Below are 16,166 nucleotides of genomic sequence, written 5' to 3'. Positions count from 1 at the left end.
GGGTTCGCCGTGAGTCACAGTGGAAGCAGCGGCAAGTGTGAGCCCCGTGAGGGACTGCCTGGCATTGACGGGGTTTCTGGAGATACAGGGGTGACGTCACAGGGGTGTGGTGTCCTCCAGCCCATCTGTGCCTTGCTGCCCCCAGGTGCTCACAGACCACCCCCTCCGTTGCTGCGAGCTGCCAGGGGCAGTACCACTGAAGGGGGCCTCGCCTCGCCTTGCCTTACTCTCGGAGGTCTTCCTGTTGGGCTGATGGTGGTCCCTGCACCTGGGTGCAGGTGATTCTTAGGATCCAAGCATGTCAGTCCCTCGAGGCAGGGGCTGCAGCTGCCGGGGCTCAGCCCCCTGCGCCTCACCCACCGTCAAAGTAGCCCCCCTTTGTCACTGTCAGCTGGCTCAGCCCCACCGCCCCTGGCTGTGTGAAGTGGGTCTAGGAGGGCAGGCCTCCCCTACTCACCCTGCCAGGGTAGGGGAAGGGGCAGCAGCAGGGAGGGGGCCAGGCCTCCCGGCCCCATCCTCATGTCCCGTGTCTATCCGCCTTCCCTCTGTGCAGGCTCCAGAGTAACTCGATCCAGGTCAGCTGGTGGAGTATGAGGTAGCGTCTAGCTGGGTGTCATGGAATTTTATTAAGTCCGAAATGTGATAGCTACTGTTGTCACACGTCAGCAGGCCCCTACCCCGCCCCCTGCAGATGAGAAAAGCAGAGCCTCCCAAATGCTTGTCCGCTGACATCAGAGGAGCCCAGGGAGCCCCACCTGGGCTTGAGCCTGTGACCCCTGGCAGCCCGCAAGCTCACGGGAGGGCAGGGGGGCAGCGGGGCTGCAGGTCCATGGGGGGCAGGAGGGGGGCAGGGCAACTCGGGCTGGATGTGTGAAGTCAGAGTTGGATTAGAGGTGTGACTGTCATTAACATCTCTAGCCCTGTCATCTCCGCAAGCTAGCTGGGGACCAGGGATCTCTAATTCGCATGCCTGCAGGCCCAGACAACTAGACCACATAAAATGCCCGACACCCGGGCAACTCTGGGAGGCCGGAAATGGGTGTCTGGGCCAAAGGATGGATGCAGCTACAGTTCAGTTCTGAAGACAGTTGGAGACAGAACTGCGAGTCCCAGAGCCCGAGGATGCTCAAGAGGAGCTGGGACTCCTGGCGGGGAGAGCGGAGGAGGAGTTTTACACACTGGTCACTATTAGCACCAAGTGGGCTAAATATGAGCAGCACTGGTCATGCTGTGGGTTACAAGTTGGGCTGTGAACCACAGGGTCAGTGGTTCAAACTCACCAGCAGCTACATTGGAAAAGGTGAGGCTTTCTACTCCCATAAAGAGTTACAGCTTCATAATCGAAGATGGTGACAGCGGTACAACTCCTCGATAGGACTGAATTATTGAATTGTATGACATGTGGATGAAGTGCTGACAAAACTGTTTGTTTTTTTTTTAAGTAAAAGAAAAAAGTTACAGCCTCAGAAACCCACAGAGGCCATTCTCTGTCCTATTGGGTCCCCATGAGTCAGGATCGCTTCAAAGACCAAAGTGAGTTTGATGTTTTGATTTGGGCTAAATATGACCAAATAGGACAATTTGCAAACTCACCCCTAATTGAATTTAGCAGCAGAGCCAAGAAGCTGTCAAGCCAGTCCCTTTGTTCTCGGAGAGCAGCGCAATCTCCAGTAGAACCTTCTGGAGTGACGCAGAGCTCTACATCCAGGTTGGGGGCACCAGCTCTGATGGCTGCTGCTGTGTGCCCAGGTGACAGAGCCGAACTGCCCCGTAGGGTTTTGGAATGAGTTGTCATCTTTATAGGAGTAGATGGTCAACGTCTTTCACCTCCAGAGACGCTGGGTGAGTTTGAACTGCCAGCCTACGGGTATCAACTCAGCAGTAGCCAGGTGCGCCACCAAGAGTCCTCAGTCACTCACTACCTGTGGTAGGCAAGCATTTGAAATAGAACTGAGTTTTCAAATTTTAGTCATTTAAAGGTCAACGACCACAGGTGACTAACGGCTACAGAATTGGGGAGCACCGGGCTCCATTCTTTACATTTGGGGAGTCCCAGTATGTTCAGCTGTCTTAGAAAGCGACAGCCCCTCCTGGGGAGGAGGGGGGGAATAAATCACACTGTTAGGGTCCTGGTACATAAAGAGGCGCGTGAAGTACAGAGGGACGGCGGATGTTTATGTGTAATAAGTCTGCTGGCTCAAGAGAGGTCACACCGTGTCTCTGAGGATGGGTCCTTGGCTGGAGGGTCATGGGAAATCCCTGCCCTCGGTACCTTTTTGAAGATCTGTGCAGGTGGTCTGGTTGGCAGGGACGTGTTTGGAGCCACTGGCAAGTTATTGTCCTGCTCAAAGAGTGTGTCCGTTGGGAGCACCATTTAGGGCCCGCCATGGTGCTCCACCGTGTGCCCATAGCTGGCCCCTCGCTGGACTTCTCTACTGCACGGTTGGTCAGGCCTGTAGGAGCACAGCATGGGTGCTGCCCAGGGTGCCATCTCTGGGTGCCCAGAGCTTCTGGGCTCTGGGTGCCACGACCTGGAGCAGGAGACCTGAAACTTAGAAAACCCTCCGGGGCAGTTCCACCATGTCACGTGGGTCATCGGGAGTCGAACGGACTTGACTGGCTGGCACTTGACAGCAGGAGCAAATGACCATGCTGGGCAGCAGCACAGAAGGAGAGGTAGGTCCCACAGAGGAGGCTCCCCTAGCAGCTCTGCTGGGCTCCTCACACCTTGACCCCTGCCACAAAGCAGCCATGCCTAGGCCAGCAACAGGGATTGCTGAATTTGGGGGGTCAAACAACCTGATTGATCTCGCATTCCTCTCAGCCCTCACATTGGCTTTCCTTCTCTTGCCCCAAAGCTCCAGTCAGAGTCTCAGGGCCGGTTCTCGGTGGTAGGACTTAGCTCATGTGCCTATCCCCGACGCCATCACTGTGACCAGAGGGATTCCCAGTATCCCTGATTGGTGGAGCCAGAGTCTTGGCCCAACTTTGTCTTTCCCTTCCGACAGCCCTCAGTTATGTGTAGGGAACAGGGGGTTCCCCAAAGAAAACAGAGGACGGAAAACCACATGCCAGGGACATACATAGTACCTGCTCAGCTAAGGGGAAGCTGGAGTGTGGGACACGGAAGGTACTCGGGAAGGATGAGCCAGTGGTGGGTTCAGATAGTTCAGCAACTGGTTCACTGCCCCAATGACCATATTAAGTGCAAAAAAGATATACTGAGAGATAGCTTATTTTTTCATATGGTTAATCATGGGGGGAAAGAGTACCCCCAATAAATTATCACTGGTCCGGTAGGCGCAATTGTATGGTTAAGATATACAGAGATTATAGTAAAGTCAAAGAGCATGAGAGATAGAAGAGAGATTACAGACACATTTCATAGTAGCATGCTCACCTCCTGGATGGCCATGATCTTACCAGCCAGGTCCGTGCACAGTGTGGGCTGAGGCAAGGTGGGGCTGAGACCGGCAGGAGGCTCGGGGATCCCGTTTATTGCTAACCAAGGGTTATATCTACTGGGGGGGTCGTGATTGTAGGTAACCACACATCACAGGAAGGGGTAGTACAATCGTAGGAAGGGGGTGTACAATAGGCATTAGTGTGACAGGAAGGGGATGAGCTAGGGGTGTGCACATAGGAAGGGGAGGGACTAGAGGTATACATGTGACAAGATGGGCAGACTCTAGATTCCTGATGGCGGCCTAACCTTGGTCACCCTTGGGTGAGCTTGACCTCTCTGGGGTCTCCTACAAGGAAACAATCAACTACTATCTTTATCAAAAGGGAGTGGGTCCTACTTGTTGTGGGATGAACAGTGGTGACTGTTTGCTCTGCATGGCTGCTAACCCTTAGAGAGAATAACCCCTGACCTACTTCTGTTGACCTCCAAGTGAATAGTCATTCGCCACATGTAGCAAGCAGCTAAGTTTGGCATGTATTTGGGGGAGACAACTTGGGAGAAATCTTTGTTTCCCCACAGTTAATACTTAAGTGAGCATAATAAAAGAGTATAGAAAACTAGATTGTGATATAAGAGTTTAAAAATATTAAATACCTGGCTAAATTAATACATTTTCTATATGTAAGGCACTTCTGTATTGCTTCTTGGTTGGCGTCCTCCCTTGTAACATTCTTGGCTTTTGTTACCTGTGTGACTTGTCCGTAACCATCTTTTCACTATAGGATTAGGACCCCATGCCTTTCAGGCAGGCCAGCTAGTCAACAGTCCTGTGTTTGAGATATCGGAAATACGCAACCTCTCTGAACAGACTATGTTCATCTTTGGAAAAACCCTTTCCGCTTCTGCTGAACTTACAGCACTTGGTCTGACGATAGGTTTAGCTCTTTGAACACTTTCAGGAATTGCACCATTTCCTCGTCGTATCTCGTGGGAATTTGGGGCGCGACACAAAGCTGAAATGAATGATGGCATGCCACCCTCTGGTAAATGGAGGATTTCGTCAAAAGTATATGAGTTTTATGAAATGAATCAATATTACAAATATAGTTCGTCTAAAAATTTTAAATCTATGAATGGAATGAACATTACTACGGGTGCTTACAATACGCTGTTATGCAGATGAATCTTTTTAAAAAGTTAGAAATATAGATTTGTTTTTGTGTGTTCTTTTTTTAAATCATTTTATTAGGGGCTCATACAACTCATCACAATCCATACATACATCAACTGTGTAAAGCACATTTGTACAGAAATGTAGATTTGTAATGTCTCCATTGGGCATCAGCAAAGATTAGGTATCGATTCTGCCAGTGCTAACCAGCTGAGCCCCACACTGGAGGTAGTTCTGAAAACACTGGGGAGAGGAAGGCGGAGCATATTCCAGGCAGAGGCAACCCCGTGACCAGGTGACGCTTCCTCCTGCCTTCCCAGTGTACGGGGTCCCTAGCGGGTCCGCTCAAGTGCAACGGGCCTTGGTTTGGATGAGAGACTATGTGGCCTCTCTTCTAACCAGCCAGCTCGTCTGTAAGGAGACCAGAGATGAGAGAGGGCATGAGACTCAGCCCAAGGACACCTAGCCTTCGGAGGCAAAGCCCAGACTAGATCCCAGGACTTCTGACTCCTGGTCCAGTGCTCATTTCACCCCTCAGCTTGTGAACCAACTCTGAGATGCACAAATGGGCTCTCTCTTCTCTTCTCACCCCATTCTCCACAGGATTGTGACCAGATCCACGTCGATGACGTCTCCTCAGACGACAATGGCCAAGACTTAAGGTGAGCATTTGGGGGTGAAAATGCCCCTTTTGGCTGGTTATCAAGTTCCTCCTTCACTAGGAGGCCAATGGATTTGGTTTGGCCTTGAACTCAAACTCATGGCCATCGAGTTGATTCCGACTAGGTGTGACCCTAGAGGACAGGGTAAAACAGCCCCTGTGGGCTTCGGAGATTGTAACTCTTTACTGGTATAGAAAGTCTCCTCTTTCTCCATTTGAATGGCTGGTGACTTTGAGCTACTAACCTGGCCATTGGGAGCCTAATGCATAACCACCATACCACCGGGACTCCTGGAAACAAAGAAGCACTGTTAATCTGTGTTTATTCACATCCACTGCAATTCAACAGCTCTACGTGGGCATTGGTTCTTCTTCAGTCTTCCTCACTCAGTGTCCAACTTTCACATGCCTAGGAGGCGATTCAAAATGCCATGGCTTAGGTCAGGCGCACCTTAGTTCTAAATGTGCTATCTTGCTTTCCCACGTTACGGGGTCTGCGCAGCAGACTGACCCAGTGCAGTACATCGTCGGAACTCTTGCCTGCTGCTTCCAGGAGCACTGCTTGTGGATCCAAGCCAGAGGAAAGCCTTGACAACGTCAATCTTCTCTCCTTATCAAAAGGGGCCCTGGTGGCATAGTGGTTTTGTGTCGGGCTGCTAACCACAAGGTCAGCAGTTCAAAACCACCAGCTACTCTGCCAGGAGAAAGAGGAGGCTCTACGCCTGTAAAGAGTGACAGTCTTGGAAACCTCGTGGGAAGTTCTACCCTGACCTGAAGGGTCGCTATGCATCAGAATCAACTCAGTGGCAGTGAGTGTGATTTGGTTTATCGTGATGTTACCTGTTGGTCCAGTGTGAGGATTTGTGTAAGGTCAATGTGAGTCGGAATCAGCTTGATGACAGTTGATCTGGGTTTAGGGGTTGCGTTTAGGAACCAGGAAAGGACCCAGGTCGCAGAATTTTTTAGGGCTCGGCTGCTAACCAAAAGTCAGTGGTTTGAACCCACCGGCTACCCCCCATAAGATAAAAGCGGGCGACTTGCTCTTGCAAAGATGGCAGTCCCTGAAAGCCCAGCGGGACAGGGCTCCTTTGTCCTCTAGGGGCGCTGTGACTCGAAAGGACGCCACAGGAGCTGCCATGCTTCTGCCTTTGTTTCTCTGGTGGCAACAAAAACCAACCTTTTCCAAGTTTGGATTGAGGGCCATCCCCAACCCCAGTGCTTTATGTGGACTAACCCACTGTGCCTTCTCAGTAACCTTAAGAGGGGTGGACCTGACCCGCCTGCCACCAGGTGGGGGGGAGCTCGTCAGGCACAGAGAGATGGAGTTCCCTGCCCACAGCTGGTGACGTGGGGAGGCAGGATTAGAACCCACAGCCCGACTCCAAGCTCCTAACCACCCCTCTGTCCATCCTGGGCACCCTGCCCTGCTGCCCTCTTGACGGGACTTCTCAGCATCTCCTCCAGGGTGCCAGCCAAGCTTGTAGACATGTTTGCTTCCTCAGGAGTAAATGATCTAGCAGGATGGAGCCTAACGGTAACCTTCATTTCTCAATGTAAGCTCTGTCAAGGTCAAGACAACTTTGTAAGCGATGGCACCAGCCATTGAGTCCGTCCCTAGAGAACTGAGGGCCCTGGCGATTTAACTGCGCCAATCCAGTCTTATTCGCTGGAGAAACACAGGTGCCTTTAATGTTTTTAAAATTAGGAAATCAGACAGAGCCATGGGCGGCTGAAAGGTGAATGCCGCATGGTCTCCCCTTGAAGCTCCGGGGATCACCCCTGGTGGGTGAGCGGAATGAGGAGGAGGGTGGTGGTGGTGGTGGTGGTGGTGAAGGGCTCTCTGATGAAGCTTTCGGGGGCGTTTCTCCGCTGGAGCCCTGCCCCCTTTGCCCAGCTGAGGAAATGCTACTGCCTTTGTTCCCTATTCACCACACCCGTGGCAGCAGGGTAGCTGAGAAGCCGCTGCCAGAGTGCACTGCCAGCCTGGTGGGGAAGAGGAAGGCGTCTATGCCAACAAGTTGTTACCTGGGTACTGTGCCTGGTACCTAGGGCGCGCTCACCGCCATCCAGTCGATGCCGACTCAGAGCGAGCCTACAGGACCAGGCAGATGGCCCCGTGGATTTCCGAGGCTGTAACTCTTTACAGGAGCAGAAAGCTCCGTCTTTCTCCCAAGGAGTAGCTGGGGGTTTCAAACTTCTGACCTGCCGTTCGTAGCCCAGGAGTTAGTGACACACCCATATAGGACACACTACTGCTTTCTTCTTTCACAAGTAAAAGTAATCATTAGTAACAGCTGTAGGTCCACTCCCTGCTGGAAGCTCACGTCCTGGCCATCAGAGGGCCCAGGGACACCTGGAGCCCCACCGGTGGCTCCCAGGGCCCGTGGCCTCCCCGCGCCAGCCCTGTCGTGGCGTGGTGTCCGTTCGCTAACGCGGTGTCTCTTCCCAACCTCTGTCCTTGCCTCTCCCCAGCACATATAACTTCTCAGCCGACGGCTTCCACAGCTCGGCCCCCGGGGCCAACCTGTGCCTGGGCTCCGGCGTCCACGGTGGGGTGGACTGGATGAGGAAGCTGGCTTTCCGCTACCGGCGGGTGAAGGAGATGTACAACACCTACAAGAACAACGTGGGCGGTGAGTGGGCTGCAGTCGGCCTCCCGGCAGAACGCTCTCAGACGAAGGGGCGGCCTTCGGGTGGGTGCTGTCACCGTCACCTGGCTGCCACTCTCAGCAGCTCCGTTGCCTCGCAGATGAAAGGGGGTCAGTGCTGCTGCCAGCTTGGCGGGTACCAGCCGGCTGAAGGGACCCCTCTGGGTGAGCCCCAGCAGCAGGCAGAGGGAGCTGAGGAGCAGATGGAAAGCATTCTGCCCAGGGGGCGAGGGGGGGGGGGAGTCCTGGTGGTACTGTAGTTAATTGTTTGGCTGCAAACCAGAGGGTTGTCGGCTTGAACTCACCCACGGAGCTCTGGTGGTGGAGCGGGTAACCGGTCAGACTGCAATCCGCGTAGGCAGCAGTTCAAAACCACCAGCAGCTCCTCCGGAGAAAGCCGAGGCTTTCTACTCCCATCAACAGTTACAGTCTCAGAAACCCAGTTTCCGGGTCAGCCCCGACTCCATGACAGGGAGAGAGGTTGAGGGGTTCTGAGGGAAACAGATCTGACAATCTTCCCACCCCACCCCCATCATAACTGCCCCCAAACTGGACTCACTGCATTCCAACGCAGCGACTCCACAGGACAGCATAAAACCGCCCCTGTGGGTTTCCAAGACTGACTTTACAGAAGGCTCCTCTTTCCCTGTAGAGCAGCTGATGGTTTCAAACTGCTGACCTCGTAGTTAGCAGCCCACCGGAACCCCGATGCCTCCAGGGCTCCTCCCAGCCCAGGGAAGCACAGAACCTCTGAAGTCGTTCATTGATGTCATGTGGGGTCACTGTGAGTCAGAATCTATCCCAGAGCCCCAGACATCAACTAAGTGAACTGGGCCTGCCGTGCCAAGTGGACAGGGCCCGCACCACTCATTCCCACAGGCCTCTGCCACTGGCCAGCTGGGAGGCCTGCAGTGACCTCTGAGTCTGTGGCAGGGGGTGAGCAGCCCTCGGCTCCCCAAGGCCATGGGAGGTTTGCTGCTGGTACTTGCAGAAGGCAGACTGTGCCGCTGGTTACCGCCGGTGGTCCTAGCCGCTGTCCTCTGCCTCCCCTCCTTCGGGGCTTTTATAAGTTCCTGCTGTGAAAGGAGGGGATGCTTGCAGAGCTGGGAGGTTTCCTGTCCTGCAGTTCATGCACCTCGTTTCTTGCCATTGCTTCGCAGCCCCACCGTGTAAAGTGGCTTAGGCCACTTCCTCCCTGGGTAGCCTGTTTGTCCCTTTTTCCTAACCCTTTTGAACTTGGTCCTTGGGTAAATGCTGCCTCCTTTGATTGCCAATGGTTGATTATCCTAAGATGTGTGCATCTCCTTAGTATCACTGTGCCCTTTAAAGACCTGGAGCCCTGGTGGTGGAGTGGATGATGTGTTGGACTACTAGCCACAAGGTCAGCAGTTCAAAACCACCAGCCACCCCCTTGGGAGAAAGATGAGAGGTTTTCTACTCCACAAAGAGGGGCAGTCTGGGAAGTGCACAGGGATCATTCTGCCATGGCCTAGCCTATCTGGTTGCTGTGAGGGGGAATGGGCTCCGTGGCAGTGCATTTGGTTTTTTGGTTTCAATTCTTTGGCTGACAACTGAGCCACAGGGTGAGTCCATGTCCAGGCCTGCAGGTTGACTTAGGGCGCTAATCTTCCATGTGCTTCTATCTGACCAGTAAGCCCCGTCCTTCTTGTGTTTGGGGGTTCTGTTCCACCTTTTCCGATCCCGCTTTCCAAGACCTTTTGATATGACCCCTTTCAAAGCTTTAGGGGTCACAGCCGGGTCTTGATTGCCCCCCCCCCACCCCCAGTGAGAAGCTCCACACCACAGTGAATGCTGAACAAGGACTTATTCTGTGCCAGGCTCTGATTGGGGAACTTTCCATGTAAAAGCTCACTTGTTCTTCCCCACATCCCCAGTGCCCACCCACTGCCATCAAGTCCAGGCTAGCTCACAGTGACTCTGTAGGGCAGATTCCACCTGTCCCGGGGGTGTCCAAGACAAGTCGATGGCATGTCTTTCTCCCAGGGAGTGGCGAGTGGTTTGAACTACCAACCTTTCAGTTAGCAGCCGAGCACGTAAACAGGGTGCCTCACATCCCCAGTGGAGTCTCTGGTGTATGAAGGTGGAAATTGAGAACAGAAACGCTAAGTAACCTGACCAGCACTGCACAGCCCAGTCTCTTGCCCATCACGCCACCCTCTGCAGCGACTCATGTCCAAGTCCTCAGACTGTGCAGAGCAGCACTGCGGGGACTGAGTCAGGCCACCCCGCCTGTGCACCCTGCGATTTCTTGGGAGCAGCTGTGTCTGGCGCAGGGCGGGGCAGGGGAGTCTGCCTGCAGTGGGTGGAGAAACTCGCAGCAGGTGGGGTGCCAGTAGCCCCTGGGTTTGCAGGGCCTGCTTCTGCCTTGCTGTAACACTGGCAGGGTGCAGGCTGAGGTCTCTAGTCTGGAGGTGTCCTCCGAGCTCAGGCTGCCAAACTGAGGGGCCCTGAGGGGACGTGAGAGACAAACCCCATCCTGGAGTGCTGCTCTGCAGTCTGAGGACTTGGACGTGAGCCGCTGCAGAGGGGGGCGTGACGGGTAGGAGACTGGGCTGTGCAGTGCCGGTCAGGTTACTTAGCATCTCTGTTCTGTTTCCACCTTCCTACATGGTTGAGTGCTCAACCCATTGACAAGCCCCAGGCTAGACAGAACATGTGTATGCCTGCATCTGGTGGGCAGTGATGGGGCCCAGAGGTATCTGCCTGACTCCACAGCCCTCCTCCTGTGTAGCCCTGCTGCAGAGGGTTATATGACCTTTCTGTGCCTCCGCATTCTCATCTGTAAATGGGGATAATGCTGCTGCCCAACTCCAGGAGCCCTGGTGGCATAGTGGGTTAAGTGTAGTTCAAAACCACCGGCCTCGCTAAGGGAAGGAGGGAGAGGGGCAGGTGGCTGGACAGATGGTCAAACAATGGAGGCAGGAAGGGAGGGGAAGTGGGAGGGGGAAGGGTAGATGAGTGGATACACAGACAGATGGACAACAGAAGGAGGGAAGGGGGATGGATGGATGATATACAATGGAGGGAAGGGTGAGTGCATGGTGGGATGACTGGGTGAGCGAGTTATTGGATAGTAGATGGGTGAGCAGGTGGGAGGCCTGATGAATCGGTTGCAGGTTCAGATTAATTCAGAGCGCCCTCTGGAGTGCAGTGGGCAGCGTGGGATTTGAGCCCTCCCCTAAAACAGGCCCTGTACCTCTCCTTCCTCCCTCACAGGCTTGATAGGTGCTCCCAAAAGAGAGACCTGGCTCCAGCTCCGAGCCGAGCTGGAGGCACTGACCGACCTCTGGCTGACCCACTCCCTGAAGGCTCTAAACCTCATCAGTTCCCGGTGAGTGGAGCCCCGGATCCCTGGTCAGACCCCGGTGCGTGCTGCCCCTGCTGGGGACCCCCATTTCCATAGCTGGTGGATGGGACACCCCAGATCGCACGTGCACACCTTCCAGACGTTTGATAAAGCTGATGAGGTTTGTGAGGCACAAACGCCATCTCGGAGCAGAGCTGGCCAAACAGCTACCCCTGAGTCCACTCTGCCTCAAACGGCCTCCAGCCCCTGCAGCGCCCTCCACTCTCCATCGAGTCGGGGGTCCTGTGTCTGGTGGGCACCTGGTGAGGGAGGAGGGCAGCGTCCATTCTCTTTCTTCCTGTGAGTTGCCTCTCATCGCCAAGTAAGATTGCTGAGGCCAGAAAGCAAATTTTGTCCCCACACCAGCTTCAAGCTCAAAACAGCCGCCCTCAGACTAAACAAACCCAGGCCGCTCCCACGTTTCACTGGACCCTCACTGGGCCCCAGTTTGATTCTCAAACGCTGGGACTGGCTCTCTAGTTTACCCCAGTCCCCACCCCGCCCTCTACCCTACACTTGTTCCGTGACACCATATCATCTGTACAGCCCCTGCAACTGTGCGTGGGGGGTGGGGGCTGCCCCTGCAATGACATTGGCTTTTTAAATAAGTTTGACATCTTAACAGTGTCTGGCAGCTGCAGGCTTAATAGAGAAGAACATCTGGAAGGTCCCTGGGCCCTGCCTTCCCGAGGCTGGCCTACACAGTGCACTGACCCGAGTAACTGTCCACCCTCTTCTCCATCCCTCCCTCCCACCACCCACTCTCCCGTCCCTGCCTACCTCCATCCAGCCAACAAAGAACTCAAGCACGCAGGTAGGGGAGTGGATTACCCAAAGGGCTGCTAACCACAAGGTCATCCCACCCGCTGATCTGTAGAGAAAGAGGAGACGTTCTCCTCCCAAAAAGAACTGCAGTCTTGGAGACGCACAGGGGCAATTCTGCCCTCTCCTATTGGGTCACTGAGAGTCAGCATCAAGTCAATGGCAGGGTGTGTGCTTTTGGCTGGTTTGTCTTGGGACTAAAGAGCCCTGCTGATGTAATGGGTTGGGCTGCTAACCTCAAGGTCAGAGGTTGGAGCCTCCCAGCTGGTCATCAGAAGGAAGAAGAGACTGTCGACCCCTGTAAAGATTGACAGCTCCCGAGACCCAAGAAATCAGCTCTGCTCTGCTCTGCAGGGTCACTATGAGCCAGCCTTGACTTGGTGGCAGTTAGCTAGCTTTTCCTGTGCACTTGACCCTGTGCGGAACAGACAGGTGATGCAGCCAGAGCATAAACATTCCCACCCACGCCGGACCTCATCCAGGCTCTCCTCTGTCCTCAGGCCCAACTGTGTCAACGTCCTGGTCACCACCACTCAACTCATTCCTGCCCTGGCCAAGGTCCTGCTGTATGGACTGGGGTCCGTGTTTCCTATCGAGAACATCTACAGTGCCACCAAGACAGGTAAGGAGAAGCCTGGCCAGTCTCATCGTGAAGCAGGCTGGGAGCGTGGGGTCAGCCTCTCACCCCGGGTATAAGAAAGTTAAGCTTACCCATAGACTCAGGTCCCCCCAAAGCCCTCGCAACGCACGTGGCTTTCCCTCTACTTCTAAAGGAATGGATTCAGACTGTAGTTTTCAAAAGTGTGTTGGTCAGCTTATGTGTGAAGTTGCTGTAACAAGCACACCCCAGAAAGCAAAGGCTTCAATAAGATCCAAAAGTCCTTTCTCTCCCATGTCACAGACCCCCAGAGAGGAGTGATCCAGGCTGGTGGGCCGTCCCAGGGACCCAAGTAAAGATGAGCGACAGGACACCCGAGGGGGCAGTTCTCTTTGTCACATGGGGGTCATTGAGTTGGAATCCACTTGGTGGTACCCGTCAACCACAAGAAGCCTGAGGATCAGAGTGCAAAATGTTTCCAGTCTTGTGATAGGACAAGAATTCAGCTGCCGGGTCCCTGGTGTAACTGAAAGATCGTGTCTTATAAGTAGTCAGGTTCTGCGCTGACAGCGCTGCGTAACAAGCTCCCAGCACTCCATGGCTTACACCAGCAAGCTTCCACTTCCCGATTGCAGGTCGGTGGGCTAGCTTGACCAGTGGCTGTCCAGTGCCCACGCTTCCCACGACAGAGGGTGGGAGGGAGGACGGCCACGCCCCACATTCATGAGCCAGGCAATAAACCCTAGCCACACTTGTGGGGGCGTCCCTAGGTGCTGCCAACAGTAACATGCTCGGCTGCTAACTGAAAGGCTGGCAGTTCAAGTCCTTCCAGAGGTGCCTCAGAAGAAAGGCCTGGTGGTCCACTTCTGCACAACCAGCCATTGAAGCTCTCTGCAGACCCACAATGTGGCCACCAGGGGCGCAGAGCTCACGTGGCGGTGATGCACTTCCTCCAAGGTACTGGAGCCTCCTCTGTGTCTCTGCAGGGAAAGAGAGCTGCTTCGAGCGCATCATGCAAAGGTTCGGCCGCAAAGCCGTCTACGTCGTCATCGGGGATGGTGTCGAAGAGGAGCAAGGAGCCAAGAAGGTGCTGCCCACTGTCCTGCTTTGAGCTTGCCCCTGCCGCCCACCCACTCCCTTCTCTTTCCTGAGCTCTCTGTGGGCTGTCTGTCAGTCTGTTCCCATTTGCAAACTGCTAAGCATCCTGAGCAATTTCCTTCTGCAAATCCCACCCAGGCCTTTGGCTGCAGCCCCCGGCAGCCCTGGAGTCTCTGCTAGGGCTGCTGGGAGCCCAGGGACAGCAGGCCAGGGGACAGGCTGGGGTGGGGGTGGGGGTGTATGTGACGTGTTTGCGATCATCCGTGGTGCTCCTAGGTTCCAGGAAGCCTTCCCAGTCAATAAAGGCAGCATTAAGCTAATGAAAAAGGAGAGCCCGCATCTGTGATGTTGGGCAGGTGAACAGAGGCCCGGGCCCTGGTGGCGGCAGCTCTGTTCATGGAGAAGAAACAGCTGTGGATGTCTGGGGTCTGGCTCCATCTACTGTGTCCCAGAGACCTTGCCACCCACGGGCCCAGGAGCCTGGGAAGTGGATTGTTAATGTCACAGAGCTTAACTGGGTGGGGCTGGCTCCCCCTTTTCCTCCTCAGCAACTAATCCCAAGGAAATGCAAAAATGTTAAGGGTCCCAGCCTGTGAAACTCACCAGCAGAGGGGAGGCCTGGGGGACTTGAGGGAAGGGCTCAGAGAGTGAGGAGGAGGCCTCAGCAGATTCTGTTCCCCCCACAGGGAAGGACCCCTCCCTCACACAACCTGCTGGGCCTCCTCCTCCTGGTCTCTTTCTTCACTTCAAGGGAGTGGAGGGCGAGGTGGGGGTGGGGCGGGGAGAGTAGAATCCTGACCCCCAGGCAGCCTGCCTGCCACCGCACCCCTGCACACACCCCTGTCGGGTCCATCTGCAGCCCTTTGTCCCTCTCTCTTCATGGCCGGCTGCCTGGCTGGTGCTCATTCACAGCCTCTTCAGTTGGTGCGTCAGCATCTGCACTGAGCGCATGCCCTCACTGCCCCAGGCTGCAGGAACCCTGCCATCCAGAGCCCAGGTCCTGCCCTCACGGGGACACGCTGAGGGACAGGCAGTAAACACATTCCTGTGTGGTGGTAGGGGGTTGGGGGGGAGGCAAGTGCAGTGGAGGACCTGAGGCACAGGGAACAGAAAGGGGCCAGGAATGGGGAGAGGATGCAAGTGTATGTGGCAGCCAAGCCTCACCTCTCCAGAAGGTGGCATCTGAACAAAGACCCAGCAGAGAGGACTAGAGGTCTGGCGGGGGACCTTGACTGCAGGTGGAGTCAGCACACTGATTCTGGGAGGGTCTAGAGATGCAGACAAGCAGCCTGAGCACAGGCAGGTCTCGCTCCACTGTGGGCAGCAGGGTTGAGGACCCCTGCGCTGACACTGTTTTTCCCATGAGGGACCCTCCCTCTTGGGCCCTCGCCCCACTGGGCAGGGTTGACCCCTGGGTCCCACCGTGCTCCCAGGGAAGCAGGAGAGGGAGCCCTGACTGTCAATGGCCCAGCTGGAAACTTGGGGTTTCTTCTGGAAGAGGCGAGAACAGATGCCAGGGGCAGCCAGGCAGTGGTGGACAATTGTCAGGGCACTGCCTGGTACCCTGGGGTGCCAGACCTCACCCCTGGTTCTTACCCCCTGCTTAGTAGTCACAGCATCATCTTGTCATCCTCCCAGACCCCTGCAAGACAGATGTGGTCAGTCCCTGTCCTAGCGAGTGGACCTGCATGCAGCTCAGAGTGGTTAGCCAGTTTGCCCACAGCCAGCACGTACAAATGTATAAATGTCCCTGCATCTAGCTCCAACACCTGGTGGGGACAGCGCGAGGGAGTCAGGGCTCTGGGACACTGCCCGCCCCCAGCGAGCTCCCCTACAAGTCAGCCAGCCAGGTGGCTGGGGCAGAGGCAGGCAGGTTGTCAGATGCTTATTGCTAAGCCTGATGGATGGGTACCACCTTGGGGACCAAGGTCTCTGTGATTCCCATCCCGTCCAGCTGGAGGGGGCCGGGCACTTCCTTTCCCCACGGCTCATGTTCTCATAGGCAAGCGGAATGGCCCGCAGGCCAGGCTGGGCGGAAGCTGGCTCCTTCTGTCCAGGAGATGGGCTTGGCTGGGGAGGGCTGAGGGTGGAGTGCTGAGCACAGCAGGAAGTTGGCATGGTGACTACTGATGGCTCCTTCCCTTTGGCTGCTGGCGGCTGCGTGGAAGGAGCAGCAGGACATAAAAACTCCCTCCCGGTCCATGCAGGGGTTTGCCTGAGAAGCTCGTCTTCCCTCCACCTCCCTCCCTTCAGTCCTGCACATGTTCCTGGAGCTCCTGCTGTGTGCCAGGTGCACGTGAACACTTGGCTCCAAGCCGGAGCCCCTTCTGCTGTACCCGTGGACAGGACGGCGCTCCCCTAGCTCTGTGCATGCTCCCTCCCTCAACTCACCAGG

At 55.2% G+C, this 16,166-nt stretch overlaps 1 protein-coding gene across 1 annotated transcript in view; it reads left to right on the top strand.

The window, feature by feature from the left end:
- EYA2 (EYA transcriptional coactivator and phosphatase 2) overlaps positions 1–16,166 on the top strand; it is a 155,627-nt gene that overhangs the window by 136,615 nt on the left and 2,846 nt on the right. The window contains exons 9-13 of the mRNA XM_075527749.1: positions 5,181–5,239; positions 7,711–7,871; positions 11,124–11,238; positions 12,576–12,697; positions 13,660–13,760. Coding sequence (XP_075383864.1) covers positions 5,181–5,239; positions 7,711–7,871; positions 11,124–11,238; positions 12,576–12,697; positions 13,660–13,760 — 558 coding nt within the window. The remainder of the gene's footprint in view (positions 1–5,180; positions 5,240–7,710; positions 7,872–11,123; positions 11,239–12,575; positions 12,698–13,659; positions 13,761–16,166) is intronic.

This window comes from Tenrec ecaudatus, chromosome 12 (genome assembly GCF_050624435.1).
Source record: "Tenrec ecaudatus isolate mTenEca1 chromosome 12, mTenEca1.hap1, whole genome shotgun sequence".
Taxonomy (NCBI): Eukaryota; Metazoa; Chordata; class Mammalia; order Afrosoricida; family Tenrecidae; genus Tenrec; species Tenrec ecaudatus.
This window is presented reverse-complemented; position numbering and strand designations above follow the sequence as displayed.